This window comes from Branchiostoma lanceolatum, chromosome 2, assembly GCF_035083965.1.
Source record: "Branchiostoma lanceolatum isolate klBraLanc5 chromosome 2, klBraLanc5.hap2, whole genome shotgun sequence".
In the NCBI taxonomy this organism is placed as follows: Eukaryota; Metazoa; Chordata; class Leptocardii; order Amphioxiformes; family Branchiostomatidae; genus Branchiostoma; species Branchiostoma lanceolatum.
In genome coordinates, this window is record NC_089723.1 from 36,844,432 (window position 1) to 36,862,482 (window position 18,051).

At 40.1% G+C, this 18,051-nt stretch overlaps 1 protein-coding gene across 1 annotated transcript; it reads right to left on the reverse strand.

Moving 5' to 3' along the window:
• Positions 1–1,083: 1,083 nt before the first annotated feature.
• LOC136428921 (peptidylglycine alpha-hydroxylating monooxygenase-like) lies at positions 1,084–12,356 on the reverse strand. Its single transcript, XM_066418753.1, has 9 exons — positions 12,215–12,356; positions 9,885–9,968; positions 9,206–9,254; positions 6,711–6,778; positions 6,241–6,321; positions 5,453–5,529; positions 4,607–4,660; positions 4,396–4,445; positions 1,084–4,021 (listed from the first exon to the last, which is right to left on the reverse strand). The coding sequence occupies exons 1-9, from the start codon at positions 12,339–12,341 to the stop codon at positions 3,874–3,876; spliced, it is 738 nt and encodes a 245-aa protein (XP_066274850.1). The 5' UTR covers positions 12,342–12,356; the 3' UTR covers positions 1,084–3,873.
• Between the last annotated feature and the right edge of the window lie 5,695 nt (positions 12,357–18,051).

Below are 18,051 nucleotides of genomic sequence, written 5' to 3' on the forward strand. Positions count from 1 at the left end.
AAATAATGTTCAGATGCAGCTTATATTTGTACAGACGCACGACGATGATGACTTTTGTCAGTTTAACACGCGCCAAACTTAATGTCAAATGTAAAATGACGCGCAGTTATTCGTCGCGATTCCTGGCGCTTGGCTTTTATGCTGATACTTACGTGTGATCCCATTGCATTGGGGCTCAATATATTGTATATATATATTGGGGCTCAGTAAATTGTCTATATATATTGCAGAGCTTGAATGCTACAAATATGTATTTTCGTACCTATTGAAGAAGTCATCAATTTACCACGGAGTTGAATTTCAGATGAGAGGTAGTCCCCATGTACATTGTTCTGATTGATTCAGCAACAATTGGTAAAGATTCGTACCAAGAAATACTTGATTTTGTAGACCAGTATATCAAGTCAATTACTTGGTCAAAAATTATACGATTTATGTTCAACAAAATATTTGAAGGCAGCGTACACCGTGGGTTGTTGTAGAAAAGGTGGGAAAATCTGAAGATATGGCTTCTCTTTACCATCATGAAATGTGTTCTGAAACATTTCTGAATAAATTGGACAAACATGCTTGTGTGTAATATACTTGGACAGCAAAAGTTTGAATGCGACAAACATGTGATTTACTACCAAGTTATCGAAATGTTCAATAGAGTTGAAGTTCAAATGAGAGGATGTCCGCATACACATTGCTTGTTCTGTGTAGAGAGGTGAGAGATGATACATGTGATGCAACAGAATGGGATGTACTGGACAAACATGCTCGTTGTTTGTGACACTCAAGTATTGTTTGCGCATTCTGACTTGCATGAGGACTCAGTGTTGTGTGTAAAATTTAGCAAAGCTTGAATGAGACAAACATGCAATCTTCTATCTAATGGAGGAGTCCCCGATTTCATCCACAGTATTGAATTTCAAATAGGAGGATGGCCGCATACACATTGCTTGCTCCTAATTTTAAAATTATTTTGTTGGGACCGTTAATGAATGAAGACCTTTATTGTACGCTGTAAATTTCATTTCTACTGCACACGTACACCAGCGACATTCAAATAAACAGAATGAGTGTAGGCTGTCAAACGAATAACCTGTCAAATAGCTTTATTTCATAATGTCACGTTTCCATATTCTCGATAAGATAGAGTTAAAAGTAAGATTGTCCAATTGGCCAAGTGAAACATCTCTCAGAGCAGACGATATATCAATACCTCCACATCTTAATACAACAGTATAATACACTCTTTGAAACGCATACAGAAATCATTAACAGCAATGTGTGAAGTAATTCTCTGCATTAATCACTGATCTCTTAACACCGTCCCTTTCCACAAGAGACGTCGAGCGCTGAGCAACCAGTAAGCGACCAAAATTTGACAGATGGCTCAACCAATTGCAAATATACGTACAGAACGAATTTTAAACGTTTTGTGTGTTTTTAGTCTTTTGAATCCCACTAAACACCGTGCATCATATTCCAACCATAAAACCAAGGGTCATATGAATCCAATTTTAGTCGCTCAGCGATCACTATCTACTGGAGAGGGGACGACGTCAAAACCGACCATTGGAACACTTTAAAACAAACAAGCACCATCAAGTAGCACCACAGTAAAACTAACGCTGTACCGCAGGCGTCATCGTGCGTCAAGCAACATGTACATCAGCCCTGACAGTTTTGAATCATTATTCTGTACAGTAAACCCCCCTCATTAGCGCAAGCAACATGTACGACTTGCGCTAACGAGGAGGCTTTTCTGTACAGAATAATGATCAAAAACTGATTGGGCGGATGTGAACTTCAGCACGTTGAGAATAATTGGCTGTTGAGGGAGGAATATGTGATAAATTGTGAGATTAGATAGAAAATAGGGGTCAAAAGATTCCCAATGTGAGACGCTAGTGCTATGATTTAGAACCCGTGTGTGATCGGGGCACATGTAATGTACGGCTTTCAAGGGCTAACACGGGTTGTCAGACATCCTGTCTCCATAGTACTTTGGCGGAAAGAGTCGGTATAACTTTGCCTGGCTCAAGTTCTTCAGCGTGTATTTCTCTGATTTATTTTCAACGACAACGGAGAAGTGGCGCCTGCCAAGTCGTTTCAGATGCCTGACACCTCTGTTCGATCTGATGTTGTACGTGGTTTTCGGGAATCAGAGATATGATAGGATATCGGAGATTCTTTTTACATGACCAGTAAATCTCACCTGCAGAGATTCGGCAGAGAAATGATGTCTCTGTGTGGTGCGCGTTACAGTGCGGAGGCGTTCCTGTTAGTGGTTATCCCATGGTTCAGATTACAGAGTGTACTGTGAGTGCACATGGCGGGTTGTATGTGGCAGTAAGTCTCGCTACAAGCGATGGTGCTGCCTCTGTGACCCTGGAATCTTTTACTTTGCCTGACAATCTTTGGCCTCTTGGCAGACGATGATCAAATGCAGATATAAAGACGTAGTACATCAATGGTCGGATCTGCCGTGGGATTTCATAAATTACAACCTTAAGCTTTGGATTTCTTTATTTCCTGAAATAAGTAGTGCTTATATCTTAAACAAACTCATCGTTTGGTCCCATTCAATTTGGTTCTATTGGAAACAACATTTGTTTGAAAAACAGTGTTAACCATTGTGACAGTGCTCAAGGTAAGACCGTTTGTATTAAAGTGCTAATAGCCCTAAGATACTTTTACGATCCTGATAATAAATATCTACTCGATCCGTTTCGATGATAAAGCAATCACATTGTTTTTGGCGGTAGCCAAAGATACGATCTTAAGATCCTGACAATAAATATCTAAGATTCATTTCTATGATAACCTTCTTGCCGTCGGCGGTCCGATATACATTCTTACATTCAAGGATGAGTGTCTAACATCCCTCTAGACAATAAATAAATAAATAAATATTAACCTTCTTGGGTAAGATCTCTCCTGAATATGTAGCGATAGTTTATCATCTATCGATCTAAATTTTGTACATCCAACTATGTCCGTGTATTCACCAGAAGTGCTCTATGTACCTTCCAGTCACAATGATTGCATCGCCAGCCAGTAACCTTGTCAGTCATTACAGATCTTAAACTTTTGCTTCCCATTGTGTTAGTAGACAATTAAGAAAAACAATAACGCGTCTTTAGTTCAAAAATTGGTCTAATCTCATGACACAACTGTTCTTTAGGTATGTAACTGTGAAGAATCTGTTGCCAATTTCGTATATTTAGTGATCACTATTACCTTTTTTGGAGGAACAGGAGAACAAATCAAAACTCGACCTGGCATAGCTACCGGCATATGGCAGCACCTAAAGAAAATTTTGCTTTCCAAGCAGATCAGTACAGCTTTAAGGTAATCTCATTGATTAAGCAGATACATGTACATGTGAAACCTCTAAACGTGCTACGGAAACAACACAAACACTTGATATTTTACAACATTCATAGGCATCTCTTGGCGTGGCCAAATTAAAAATGAAGCATTCATGCGTAGAGCCAAAGTGGACTTTATACTAAAATAAAGTTAAAATCCATATATCGTGTTCGGCGAATGCCTTCTACGCTGGTTTGGGAGTAGCCTGGAATCCATCTTATTCTATCACAAATTCGCTTCTGAAGGCATCCAAGCAGAGTATGACCTTCCCGACTGATCTTTCAAAACCTTAAGTCAGCTTGCGCAGACAACTTTCAAAGATTAGTAGGCAGCTTTGCTGACCAACTTCCAAAGTCGGGAAGCCATGGTCCGGGCTATGTGTGATAAGGTTTAAGGTAACGTATTTGAAAAATTAGCAGATCTTTTCATCAGATTTATTGAAAGTTGAGTCCTTCTGTATCAATAAAAATACAGAATATTGGCAAACTTAATTGTCTTTCAACGAAACCTTTAAGGGGATTCGGCATCTTTGGGGATGTTGTCGAAGGCGTCTTGCAAGTGGAACCCGGCGCGGAAGCACATGTTCTGTTTCAGGGGCTGTCGGCCTGTGGTGTAGTACATGATGTAGAAGTTACACATCTCGTCCGCGCCTGTCGCCCTGCAGGGGAGAAGACAAGATATACTTTTATCAATCTTTGATTTTCAATTTGTGTTTTTTTAATCTTTCATTTTTTTATTTAGATTTTCTACAAATTATCAAGCCAATAATGGGCCTCCCAAAAACTTAAGAATATGAGAATCCCGTGATTGTATTTATTTATTGACGTATAGGGTATACACAGAAATAATTGATTGATTGATTGATTGATTGATTGATTGATTGATTGATTGATTGATTGATTGATTGATTGATTGATTGATTGATTGATTGGTTGGTTGGTTGGTTGGTTGTTTGATTGATTGATTGATTGATTGAACGATCGATTGGTTGGTTGGTTGGTTAATACACATCATTTAAACAGGATCACTTACCCAATGCGCACGTCGTGATCAAGGTCATCCTTGTACGAGCATCTTGCAGCCTGTGTTGAAATGAAAATTATGTTAAGAACCCTGTGTCAACCTGGCATGCGCTTTACCAAAAGGAGGAAAATACTAAAAGGCGATGTAAATAAGAAGCCACTACATGTATAGATACGGTGCACGTATTACGGCAAAGATAACAAGTCTCCCGTTAACTTACCAGTATGTCACCGTTAGAGATGGTCAGTACCTTGTCTCTCACAGGGTAGAACATCTGTCAGGAGGAGAAAGATGCATTTGTTAGCTTCTTTCATGTATAGAGACGGTTACTTGATACATGGTCAGTTTGCTAAAGGTCATTTTGCCACACATTATTGGTTAACAATGTCATTATGAAAGGCCAGAACATAAAACTCTCGTTTCGACCAGAAAATGTATCGAGGTACAACTTTGCACTGAATCTAGCAACATTGAAAATGACTATAATGGCGTAATATCGTATTGCAGCAATATAGAATGCATGCACCATTGCACACAATCATATCAATTCTAATTTCCACAATCTAATTGAACTTTTTCCATCCTGATCTTGAAATGGTATTCCATCTTCCATCATGTAAGGTAATGAGTTTGAGTTTGTAGTCCAAAGAAATCATTTTCGTTGTATTTTACAATTTACATTGACAATATGATGATTTACAATAGTAAAAAAACAATTTCTTTCTCCCACCCATCCCCTCCTCAAAAGAGTATCAGAATTCACCCCGGCCAATCAAACGACGTGAATCGCATTGTAAAGTAGTAGAAACTATTTTTTTTCTAAACGTTAAATCGCGGTCGCTTTCAATCACTTCCAAAGTGCCAAAATTGTCAATCTGAAAACACCTTTAGAAAGCTGACACCTTCCACCATCTCACTGGCGAGTTTGTTTGGTCAGATGTAGTCGTTAACGCAAGTTAGAAAGGGATTTGTCGGGAAATGGCTGATACGAATCTGAGTTTCAATGCGATTCACGTGGTTTGATTGGTCGGGGTGGAATTGTGGCAAATAGAAGACATGGCCGAACCTGCGGCAGCTGTGGACTCTCCTTGCCGATCAGCTCCCATACTCCCTCCCGGACACGGTAACCAGTCACCACCTGACCTGATGTCGTCAGTGAAAAAAACACAGGGTTGTAAACACAGACTGGGCAAAATGGTGAATAGCCCACTCAATGTCACATCTACCAATTGTATTGGAAATTTTAAACTATAATCCAACACAAAGAAGTTGAACTAACCATAAATTTTCTAGGTATGTAACCCTCTACTTGTAAGCATCATACTTAGTACAATGCATACAAGATAACACAGTAAAAAGACCAGCAACGTTATTCACAGACAATGTGACTGGCATTAAGTTTCATCGTAAATCATCAATAATAGTCTTTAGACCTCATTGCACATTCATCCCAATCGGGATAAGTACACAAGTGCAAAAGCGTAGTGAAGTATATGTAGTGCCAGGACTTCTAATACTAGTCTAAATCATGGGTTCTGAACTTAATCTACTACATCGGTTCGGCTTCTGCTCGTCTCTTGGTAATGTTGAATATATAGGTTGAGATGGGATTTTTTTTAAATAGACTCGTCAAAGCAGAGGACAGAAATACTTTTTCATTTCTAGTCAAAAATGTCAAGTAAAGAAACCTTTCTACAATACAATACAGTACAATACAATACAATACAATACAATACAATACAATACAATAAAAAATAATATTCTATCACTACTATGTCAACTACAATCTACAAGAAAGTGGGATTATTCTTTTACCTTTATTCATTCGATTTACGAAACCACTTCAACACTTACCTAGCTTGTGAGCGTGGACTCTGTAGGCGAATGGGTGAAGCACAGGTTCGTCCCGATACATGCAGGCCGTGTCGAGATTCGCTGGAGCACAAGTAAAATTTGTTTTGTAAACAACAGCATTTTTGTCTTTTTTTGCCAGAAAAGAGCAACGAATTTCTATATCCTACCGAGACAAAAACATGCAATTAATGGTCCTTGTCATTTTGATAAGGAGGCTCACAATTCTTAGTGCGCATGCGCATCCTTGTGGGTGATGTGTCAAAGGTGAGGGCCCCAAGCATACAAACAATTCTAACTTTTAAACAACTGCCTCAATTTGCATAACATTGCCAAGACGGGTTTTATTTAAGTCTCTGAAACTTATTACCCACACTGTATTTCGCTGCACACGCCCACTTCGAATCGTGAACCTCCTTATTGTACTTTTGCTAGAGAAAATCAAGCAAAACGAATTCAAACCCGTAGATTACCTGTTGAGTGTGCATGAATGTTCCCTTGGCCGACCCCGAGGAGATACACCCCAGCCATGTACTTCTGCCTGTTGCAACAAAAACGGTTGATTTGGGTTAAGTTCTGTAGTTTTGTTTAGATTATTCCTGTCAATTGATTTGATATCAGTTTACCTGTTTTCGCTTCTTGTTTATTTAAAAAGCAACTAAAACGATTTTAAAAAGATAGTGTCAAATTTAAACAAGGGTAGGCTGAGGCTGTGTTGCATTGCATATCATATTAGCAACATTACAATTAATTGTCACTGCCTTGAAATAGAGAAAGGGCCATACAAGAATATTAATTGTGTATTTCAAGCTACCCCTCTACAATAACGAAATAAGTGAACTCTTTTAAGAAGTCACCAAATTCGATTGTAATTTTCGTTCGTTTACAGACAAAATAAAACAGAACCTACACGTTTAAATCAGTGAAATCTTTCAAAGAAGATATTAAACCCAACAAGTCAAGATTTATAGCTAGCATCTACACTAGTCACATGTTATATTGCTCTTCTTTGTTTCTTCGTCTTTTTTATGTTACTTGCAATTAGCTTCCGGGTAAAAATTTGTAATTAACTTCCCTGACGCCTGTAGGATTGGGTATGTACCTAATATATCTTAATATGTCCAACACTCGCACAATTAAGATGTTTACCAGAGGGCTCAGTTCAGTGATCGGATCTTGTGAAGATTTCTGCATATCAAAGGATTCTGTGACGTTTGGATGACGCACGCACGCTGTGTTTCAAGGAGAAGACAGCATGGAGATTCGAGATTACAGAACATCATTTGTGCGGTGAGAGACAATGTTTTAGTCTATCCGTGGGCATGGCCCCATGGTATGCATATTCATATTGCCTGCTATGGTCTTTCATACAAAAAAGAGTGACCCACTGATCCTTTCGTTGCAACAGAAAGGAAGTTTCGGAATACGCAAGCGGGATCTTTGTCCGTAAAGCCTTGCAATATCGTCTGCGTGCTTTTGTAACATCCGTAGGGAATCTGTGCCTACTGGAATCTTGCCAGAAATGAAGTACTGATAAGGCATTGAAGACTTTGACTCAGTATACCCCCATATATATGTTTCGTGTCAAAATCTTACAAAGCAAACGTTACAGAACTAAATATTGATGAATACCTGTTTTGTTATGTAGGCTTTCAACGTGCTTTGTAGTCAGCACATTGAAAGCTTGGTAAGAAATTTTATTTCAAAGCGTTCCCTCTGGCTCTGAGCCTTTAACTTAAGTGCCTTTGAATCCCTCTACAAAGTGTACTACATGGCACATCTGATACTGGTTCATCGTGATAGTTATCTGATCTGGCGATGTTCTGTGATATCGTTTGTGGAACATCAAACGGCTGATTTCTTTACCCAGGATAAAAGTGATAAGGAAATACTCCCCATTGTGACATTTCCTGCGGTTTGAGGAATGATTCGGCCATATGAACCACGAAAACACGTAAAAATTGATTTCTGAAGATTACTCCAACTCCTGAAAGCACTGTTGTTGAATCGTAAGTATGAGGTTCAATGGGATGATTGCCAGATTGAATTCATCCCAAAGCTAGGCGCTAGGGCTGTAGACTAATAATTAAGTACCCTCAAGCATACTGCATGCATAATTTTCAAGATCACTCAAGATCTTTTAAGATCACCCCGGTTTTATGACAATACGGAAGAATACATATACCTGGAGGGTAGAGGGTACTCGTATAATGCAACAGCTGCCTAGTCGAAACTCAATGCTAAGTTGTCTATACAACAATTTTACTACTGTCAATGTAAATTGAATTTTGTATTCGGAGTTTCAGACAGACATCATCTGTTTCTGGATTCATGAATGGCACAAATGGGTCGAAATGGGTCGAAAATCAAATCTAGTTCGCATAAAAAAATCCTCTCATGTTGATTCAAACCACTAATTGCTTAGTATACAGTAAAGGGCAATTTCAATTGTAGTTGTAAAGCATTGTTATGTGTGCATTGTAATCATCTATTTGCATTATGTGTTTAATGGATAGAATCCAGGAAGAGTTGATTAGATTTATTCTATTCTAATTGGTATCTAATGAAACATCAAACATCGCACCAACGATGACTCGATTATAACAAATCAACGTTCTGATAACCGGATATCAGAAATAAACATTTCATACATGCTTCCTCTAACATGGTTAGAAAGAGGTGTAATAATAAGTGTATTGCAAATTCCTGCCCGAAGGCTAATTGTAATAAAGACAGATTTATTGCTAGTTCTTGCACGTTGTCTTATCCCGTAGGATAATTTCAATATAATGAAAAGGACGGACAAACAATGGTGAACAGTATAGTGTGTGACTCTAGTCTAACTACTGACACTAAATTCTAGCTTCGACTTCTTTTTCGGAGACAGTGGGGGACAAATGATTCCACCTTTTCTGTAATGTGTAGGGATTGTGATATCAATTGATTATAATGTAACCATCAAACTCACGGAGTGTCGGTCATTCGGAGGGCGACTCCTGAGTCGTCAGTTGCTCCCCCTGGGGAAGGAACAGTTATTGCAGCATAAGTGCATCAGTAGCTCGAAAGGTGCTCCCAACAGTTAGCGGGCGCGGATAATAGACGCTAGAAGGATAATAACTCCCAGTTCCTAAGGCCTAGGGAAAAAATGTTGTGCTTCCGGTCATCCGACCAACCGTAACAAAAAACCTTTCGAACCTTGCCATTTTCTGGTGTCGACCATTGGCAAGGGACGCCGACGTAAAGCTTTCTATCTGAGTGATAAAAACGGTGTAAAAACGCTTTCCAACATCTTCCCTTAATTTCATTTGCAAATTTAAAAAAAAAAGTTATACATACAGACCAAACAAACCTAGGACTCACACCCTGCATTGCTGGTGAGGATTTGAACAGATCCCTACCGGAAACACAACAATAATTTTACCGGGCCCTGCTGATGGATTGCAGTCAGGAAGGCGGGATTAGGCTAGGGAAGACCATTACATATAATAGCCTGCAAATGGACAAACCCTTGGGTCAAACTAACACATCATTTGAAAAGCTGCAAGCATGCATATTAACCACGACATATTTCACCAGGCAAGAATTATAACATCGACAGATAGACAGAGCCCATGACTGATCAGGAAGTGTATCTCGAATATACTGACCTTTGAACTTGGTGACGTCATTGTAGTGCACCTGTAGCACCAGGTACTTCACGTCTGTGTTCCCGCCAATTTCGAAGCCAACATCTGTGGATAGAACATATGCATGACAAAGACATCTTTACTTACAAATGTTTAGTTAAATCAAAGCACTCCTTGAGAATTTTACAAGCTGTATTTTACTTAATAATTCTATATCGTTTTATATGTATATATAAGACTTCGTTCAGATGGTAAGCATGGCAGGTTTAGACATTCCAATTTTACCAGGAATACTTCGAAATACCTTTGCATTGAATTCTGCATGCACATTTAGTACTCTTGTGTTAACTTAAGAGGGCATGAAAGCCTTTGAAATCGAAGGACACTCCATCCGCACGAATCCTTGAAATACTTGAATATGAATATTTATATCATTTCGCCATATTCATATATGCTGTGCTACCCCTATGGCTGACCATCTATGGGGCTGATATCTCCCAGTTGCTCAGTATCCGTCACTTTTCGTCATTGTGACTTCATCAACGAGTCAAATCTGGTTGGAAGTCGGTAGCTGCCCCCGTTCAAGAAATGTTGATGGGCCCTAGGTCTATAGTAAGTATAGCGTCTTATAGTTGATCTAAATCAGAGCCCACATTCACCAATTCCTGAAATTTCAATCCTATGCCCTTATATATAAAGCGTCGTATAGTTCAGAAAGATTCATATATATCAGCGCCCACCAAGTCCTGAAGTCCCAATTCATGTGCTGCAAGGAGTCAAGTGAAATCCCTTTCCATATAATCTTACACACCAAAACAGAAAAAGATTTAAGATAATCATTATGAAAGCAACGCAATACGTTAACAGAAGCAACAGCTGTCAACATCCCCAAAAATATTCTTTTACATTGTGATCAAGATCCACGGCAACTAAATGTATATAAATCTACTATTCACTCTTTTAAGATAGCACCTTATACCAACGGTAAATTTGCTATGCTAGCAATACTTCAAGCTCCGAGCGTATATCCGTAGTCCGCATTAGTACGTGTGAGAGACATTTATTGCATTATCTTACTTCAAAAGCGTCCGTAGACACCCGAAGGCATTCGTCGTTTTCACCATCACTCCTCGGATCACATTAAGCTGCGGAGTAAAACGCCCGTGAGACCGATGGCTGATTTAGAGTGGGACGCCCAAATCTCGTAAAGCCTCGCGGATTACTGCGAGGCTGTCGCTGGTCACACGTTGTCGCCGACATGACTGATATGCCGACGTGCATCAATTAGTCTGCCTTAGGCCTCTTTTCGACCAGGAGGCGATTGTTGAGCGACCGTACAACGACCGAAATTGGAATTGTGAAGCCCTTGATTCCATGATGTAAAAGTATGATTTAAATGACAACAAAATCATCGTACCACGTAAAAGGACGTTGTTACTTACTAGAATTGAATAAGACGGGTTTCAAATCTGCAGACATCATGTAAGTTAAAGTCTACAGCCACAAATGATGTAGAACACAAAATCAATGTTCAGAAACAAATACTTGCTCAAGATCGTCTTTCTGTGTCACTGGTGCGTAGTACTGAACCTTTTATCACGCAAATGAAAAACAAACAAAAATCGTTATCTATGAAACTTGTTGAGCGATCAGTCACTCAGCGATCGCTCAGGAGTCTCTCACAGGTCGCAGCCTCTAGTAAAAAGTGGGCGCTGCCTATCAAATAACGGCTCGTGTACAGTGCCAGAGGCAAGTGAAAGGAAGGAAATAGTGCATTGCTATACTAGAAAGATAAGCAACCTCTTAATCAAGGTTCATTCATACTACACTTTCCAATAAAGCCACTGCTATGTTTCGGAAGGGTTGCCTGTTGATAGTCCCAGAGGGTGTGTATTGGAGGGAGAAAATCGATTGAGGCATCCGACCGTAACTGCACCCTGTCCTAGGTGCTGATAGCGCAATCTACTACAACTTTCACCCCGCAGAAACATAACTTCCACAAAATTGAATGTAGTACCACAACGACTGGGAACGTCACAGTCAGTGACTACTTTTAAATCTCCATGCAGATGTAAGGATCCGGCTCATTCTTCGTGTTTCACGCCTGTTTTTGCAACATGTAATACTCTTTTTTAGTCTTGTATTTTCAACGGCGGACAACCAACAGACTGACCAGGATGCGACGCCATAGTCTTGCCAGACTGACGGCTGCCAACACTTTTTAACGGCTTATCGTATCCTAAAACAAATACAAGACTAGAAAAGAGTGCTACATGTTGCAAAACAGGCGTAAAGCATCCAGAAATGTGCCGGATCATTACAACTGTTGGAGGTTACTTTTTTTCCCGTACCTTTAGGTAGTTTTAGTTCCGGTGCATCCATGGCCCAGGCGTACAGGATCTGAGCCCCCTGCTGGCACGTCGGCTGGATGGTCGATCCGCTCATCTCTCCGTAGTTCCTGAGAACAGAAACGATCATGACTGTTTGACAGTAAAACATTTGTATGGTGCTTATTGCATGTTCATACCTGGGCAGGCTGAATGCACTTTGGCTACAGTTGCAACAGCTCCTGGGAACAGAACCGATCATTTGTCCTTCATGGCGGAAAATAAGTCAGAACCTGAGAGTCCAGTGTCTCTTTCGATCAATGTCATTAAAGTTGTGTGAGGTCTTCCAACCCTTCGTTTTCCCTCAGGTAGCCACTGCATTAGTCGCCCAGCAGGCTCTTCACTGCGAACAACATGTCCCGCCAGGGGCGTCGCACAACTGACAAAATGGGTGGCAGAGAACCATAGAGTTGCTTATTTGTTAGATGACTTCTCCAAGATACATTGTACACCATTCTTAGCATTCTTGTGTATGTACCATCTAGTTTCTTACTCTGGGCTGTACTCATGGCCCATGACTGAGAGCTGTAAAGTAGGATGGTCTCGGTACAAGCTTTAAACACTTTAGTTTTTGTCTGTTTTCTAATAGGAGCTTTCCATATCTTTTGTAGAGAATGGAGAGAGCTAGAGATAGATAATTAAAAGGTGATAACTATGTTTTACAATCTATATTCAACATAAATGGTTGCCAATCTTTGCAAAACACGAAGATTCACAATTCAACATGAAAGAATGTGCTGTTATACATTGTCATTAACTACGCGAGACTCAGTAGTATTATGGAAGATATGTCAAACTAAATCTGCATGGATAGCCAACAGGTGGGCCATGCGGGGTAAGAATTACAGATGAAACTTCACGAGATGGATATTGATGGTCGTGGGATCATAAAGGAATCAAAATTGACTCCAAGTGTGTGAAAGGTTGGTCAAATTATAAAAGAAGCGGGTAAATTCGTCTTCCACTGCCTCGAGCGAAGAAGCCAAACCCAACAAAACTAGCACCTTGTGCATTTTAGAATGTAGCATAACATTAGATGTAGGCCTTAAGATCATTGTATTTTTAATCATTATTTGTGTTGTTTGTCCTTGTAATTAGCCATCGGGCATGTATTTGCAATACATTTTGAATTGTTAATTTGATGAAATGCACGCTTAGGCATTATGGTACCATCGTCTGGCTATGACGTAGGTGATGACGTAGCTTTCGTTGTTTGAGTTATCATCTAATGTTTACTCCTCACGAACCATGTAATTCATTAGCCACGGTGTCATGATGTCATGTTTTGCGTCGTTCGAAATTGATTTTGAAGCTTACAATCAATCATGAAACCTGGCCATGAACTTGGCCAACAGACGGTTGATTATTCGGTCTTGATGATAGCGACTAATGAATAGCAGAAGCAAAACATCATCTGCCATGTCTGACTCATCATCTATTCTGTCAGGAAGGCGGTTTAGATACCCATCCATATTGATCAGCCTGCTTTTCATATCCTGACAAATTTGGGACGTATCTGTAATGAAGATATAATCCTAACTTTGTGAATCGTTGCGTGATAACGGCTAATGAAAATAAGAGACGAACCCCATCATCTGTCATGTCTGACTCATCATCTATTCTGTAAGGAGAGGATTCTAAATTTCACAAAAAAATTCATCAGCTAGCCTCCACCATGCCCTCCTACGGGCGTATGGATCGCAGAATTCGTCAGAAAAAAAAAATTAGCCAGTAGAATCAGTCCATGGTGAAGATTACATTTCGCCCGTGTAGGAGCCCGCAAATGAAACCCTAGCAAATATTCTCCCTATTGCCGGCGTAGTTAGTCTTTAAGAGATTACTCATCAGCCTGCCTTTCTCATTCGGACAAATTTGGGGCGTACCTGTGATTAAGATATATTTCTATCTGTGTGAGTCGTTGGATAGCGGCCAAGTCATTAATGATCCTAACCAATGTAAGGCATATCCCGTCTCGTCTCTGCTACATACAGAATCTTTGCATGTCAAGACATCTGTGTCGCAGCTTCAAGTCTAGTCGACAAAAAAACTATCTTAGCAACCACTAGTACACTGCTTTGGATATCAAAATATTCACGTTGGCTTTATTTTCGCATTGCCTCTCAACCGCGAAATCGGGATACCGCGAATATGCGTTTTTGTGCTACAATATTGTTTTGATCGCGAATCTAAAAGAACGTGGAATGTGCATGATTATTTCTTTTGTTTCTCATCGATTTATCTTGGGTGGGCTGAATACTATTGCTTCGCAGCCAGGTGTCTGAATTGCGATGAGCTTACAATGATTGGCGTGGCTAAATCGCAAGGGCCTGTAATGGCAGCCTTTCAACACTCTGGTGACCTCAACACAATATGCGCGGCCATAAGACTGGATGGTTCTTCAAGTTTCGTTGACAAACACAATGTATTGATACCTTATCAAAAGCTGTTGAACAATAGATCTTGTGGCTTTATTTTCGCGTTGCCTCTCAAATGTAAAATCGCGAATATGCGTTTTTGTGCTACAAAGTTGGGGTTTTTTTACCGCGAATTAACAACTCATTTCCGTTCATACCATAAAATTAGATCCACTCGAATATAAATCAATTTGCAGTATACTGTGATTTTTCCTGTATTAGCATATGTTTGTGGCGATAGAATACACAAACGGTGGAAAATGTGTTGGAAACCATCCCCTACGTGACCGGGAATATGCAACAGTTCCGCGGTCTCAATTTACACCCACACATTTCAGTACAGCGCCACAACCAACATTTCACATGGAATGAAATAACTCGTTTGACGCACATCAGATAGTTTGAAGCATCAACCAATGTATTATTTTGCAGGGCAAGACAGATATTATGATATTCGGGTATAGCCAAAACATGTATACTCGAAGGATGAGAAATGATACTATCTTCGATTCTGCAAGAGGGTGCTTGGAAGATATCTCTCTGAAGATGTAGACCTTTCGGGAGAGATCCGGCAGCCAAATGACAAAGCAAACTTTTTCGTTCTTTGAAGATAAATCTACAGACTTCTGCCCTTTTTTGGTATGTAATTCAACCTTTCTGACCTCTATGACGCAAATAACCCAGGGTTAAAGCGACGTGCGTAGATACCAGACGTCAAGACCGCCCACGCCGCGGCATCCAGTCTGTATTCCCAAATCCCTTTATGGGATAAGACTTTGGCAAAAGGTTCAGTACTACGCATCAGTGACATAGAAAAACGGAAAAAAGATAATGAAAGACGATCTTGAGCAAGTATTTGTTTCCGAACATTGATTTTGTGTCCTATATCGCTTGTAGCTGTAGACTTAAATGATGTCTGCAGGTTTGTAACCCGTCGTCTTTAATTCCTAGTAGCGAGTAGTCCGAATGTCTCCTCTTAATTATTATCACGCAATGTTGTAATAGATTGTTATGCTGTCCGTGTCTAATTCCACTGTGATGTCTTGTCATTGTCAGCAGCCCTTTGTAATAGCCACGGGCTAGCAGGGCAGCCCTGGCTGTGTGTCCTGAAGAGCCAAATCAATAGATAAGTAAATGAATAAGATTCTTCTCATGAATCATGTCTTTGGTCAACCAAAATGAGAACAGATTTCTTTCAAACTTGTCTTGCGTTGGGCATATCATCCTGCATTGCTGCCAGAAATTATGACACGTATATTACATGAGACAATCAATTTGCGGAAGGCAGGGTAATTTCAATTACAGATTCAGGAGGGCTGCAGGAGCTGTTAAGGTTGCCGAGCAGGTGGTGATTGCGAGCCGTGGGCGGTGGGCAGGTGTTTCTCGTGTGGACCGGCAATTTGAACGATTTACGGCTCGTACTGAGGCCAGGCAAAAATATGTTTTGTTTCCGGCTACCCGCAGACCCAAGCAAACACCTGCCACCCCTAGCGTTTGTTGGGGGGTCGACCGCTGGAAAATGATGTACAAATTTCTATCTGAGTGATGAAAACGTTGCAGAACTCTTTCCAATACGTTCTACTTATTGCAATAGAACATTGTAATAGTCCACTGTGTTCTGCTGCTGCAGTAGCCTGGACACTCTACAATCGATTGTACAATCTCAGTATAATTGAATCATCTCAGTATAATTGAAATGCGATGTTGAAAAGTACAAGTGTCTGGTGCACGTAAGTTTTACATTGTCAAACAGTATCTATTTTATCACTTCGGTGACACTATAAAGAAGAAAAAAGAAGAAAACCCGTACCTATAGACAGTAATTTTTCAGGACCGAAATCGAAAACACTACAGTAATTTTACTAGGTCCGACTTAATGGTGTGTGCGTGGATGTAAAAGGGCCTCAAGACATCTGCTCTTCGAGGGAGGATTTGCAAAGGGAAGGATTTGAAGCAAGAATGGGCGTAGATTTTGAATTTCTGAAAGCTAACGTATAACTTTATGCGCTTCAAAAAATACATTATGCGTGTGAACAAAAGCAAGGTACCTGCCATATAAAATTCATAGAATTCTTTCGCAACTAGTGTGTTAAGAATCTAATTCAATATTCACATGAATAATTCAGCTCGATCTTTTTCCTAGTTTCTTGCCGTTTGTTCGTTCTAATTTCCCTTCGGTATTTGCAAATGGATTCTCACTTTATCGTGTACGAGGAATGAGAAACCTAGAAACTGCAAAGAAACTCAGAGAGCTACGGCAGCTTGCAGGAAAAAAGACACAATTGAAAGAAATGAAGAAAGACTGAATGCAGCCAGAGGTTGTTTCTACAACTACCTGAGCTGCAGAACACAGTGGATCATCATCATCAGTTGACGTTTTCATGAACCTGAAGCCAAGTCATTACATGCATCGTTGACCACGGCATAAGGTGCGGGTTCGGTCGATGCTACAATCACTTCAACGCGTCTCACCTACAATTGCTGTCGGTAAATTACTGCAAGAAATGCCATTTGCCTCACAGACTACCAATAAGGCCAGGCATGTTGATTTCATTATATAGAGGACATCATCTGGGAAACCCAAAACTAATGCGAACCTGCGAATAACAAAAAGTTTGCCTTTATTTTGACATCTACGTGGTCAGGAAGAATGAGAAAAACTTAACACGAAGAATATGGTATACCGAATAATAAATTGTTCATTTTTGCTCTTTCATGATCACATCTTCTTCTTTGACTTTAGAATTGACTTTAGCATTCTACAACATTAGTGTTTGTTTTCCGAAATATATCTTGTCTTGCAATTTACGGCATACATTTCCTCATTTTGCAGCTGCTTTGTATGATTTATAGTATGGCCGGAAACATTTTTTTTAAACGGACGAATATTGAGGCGCGCTCGGATGTCATCCATATCATAATCAAATCAACATGGCCTAACATGGCGTCTCTGTGTGGACATACAGGAACTGATTACCAATGAGTGTAAATGAGACCAGCATATTTAACACCTGTCCTATTAAATGTCCTCTTTTAATGTATCGGTTTTTTGGCATGCTGGTCATGTGCTGTGCAAATTACTTCAGAATTGCTGCGAATGATTAAGAGAAAGCCGGCCGAGAGTTAGGTTAAGAGAAAGACATTTTAAATGGTTTGGTCGGAACTGTTAAATTTGTGATCAAAAAGACTCCCCGACGTAAAACCTACCAGCGTAATCGCAGCAGCTCAAACGGAAATAGGGGCAACACTGAGCAGAAGGCAAACAAACGTCGGGGGTCGTGTGGCGTAACGACAGGGTGTTCGGCCCAGAACCAAGAGGTCCCGGGTTTGAATTCTCCTGACGCCAGCGGTATTGTGGCCTTGGGAAAGGCACTTTACACGACACGC

What these genes read in the sequence shown, in the direction of transcription:
- LOC136428921 (XM_066418753.1), bottom strand. Translation starts at nt 12,341, where the DNA reads ATGATCGTTTCTGTTCTCAGGAACTACGGAGAGATGAGCGGATCGACC. An exon ending in CTCCGAATGACCGACACTCC is followed by an intron (nt 6,779 to 9,205) that starts GTGAGTTTGATG and finishes TTGTTGCAACAG; the next exon opens with GCAGAAGTACATGGCTGGGG. An exon ending in TCTCTAACGGTGACATACTG is followed by an intron (nt 4,446 to 4,606) that starts GTAAGTTAACGG and finishes ATTTCAACACAG; the next exon opens with GCTGCAAGATGCTCGTACAA.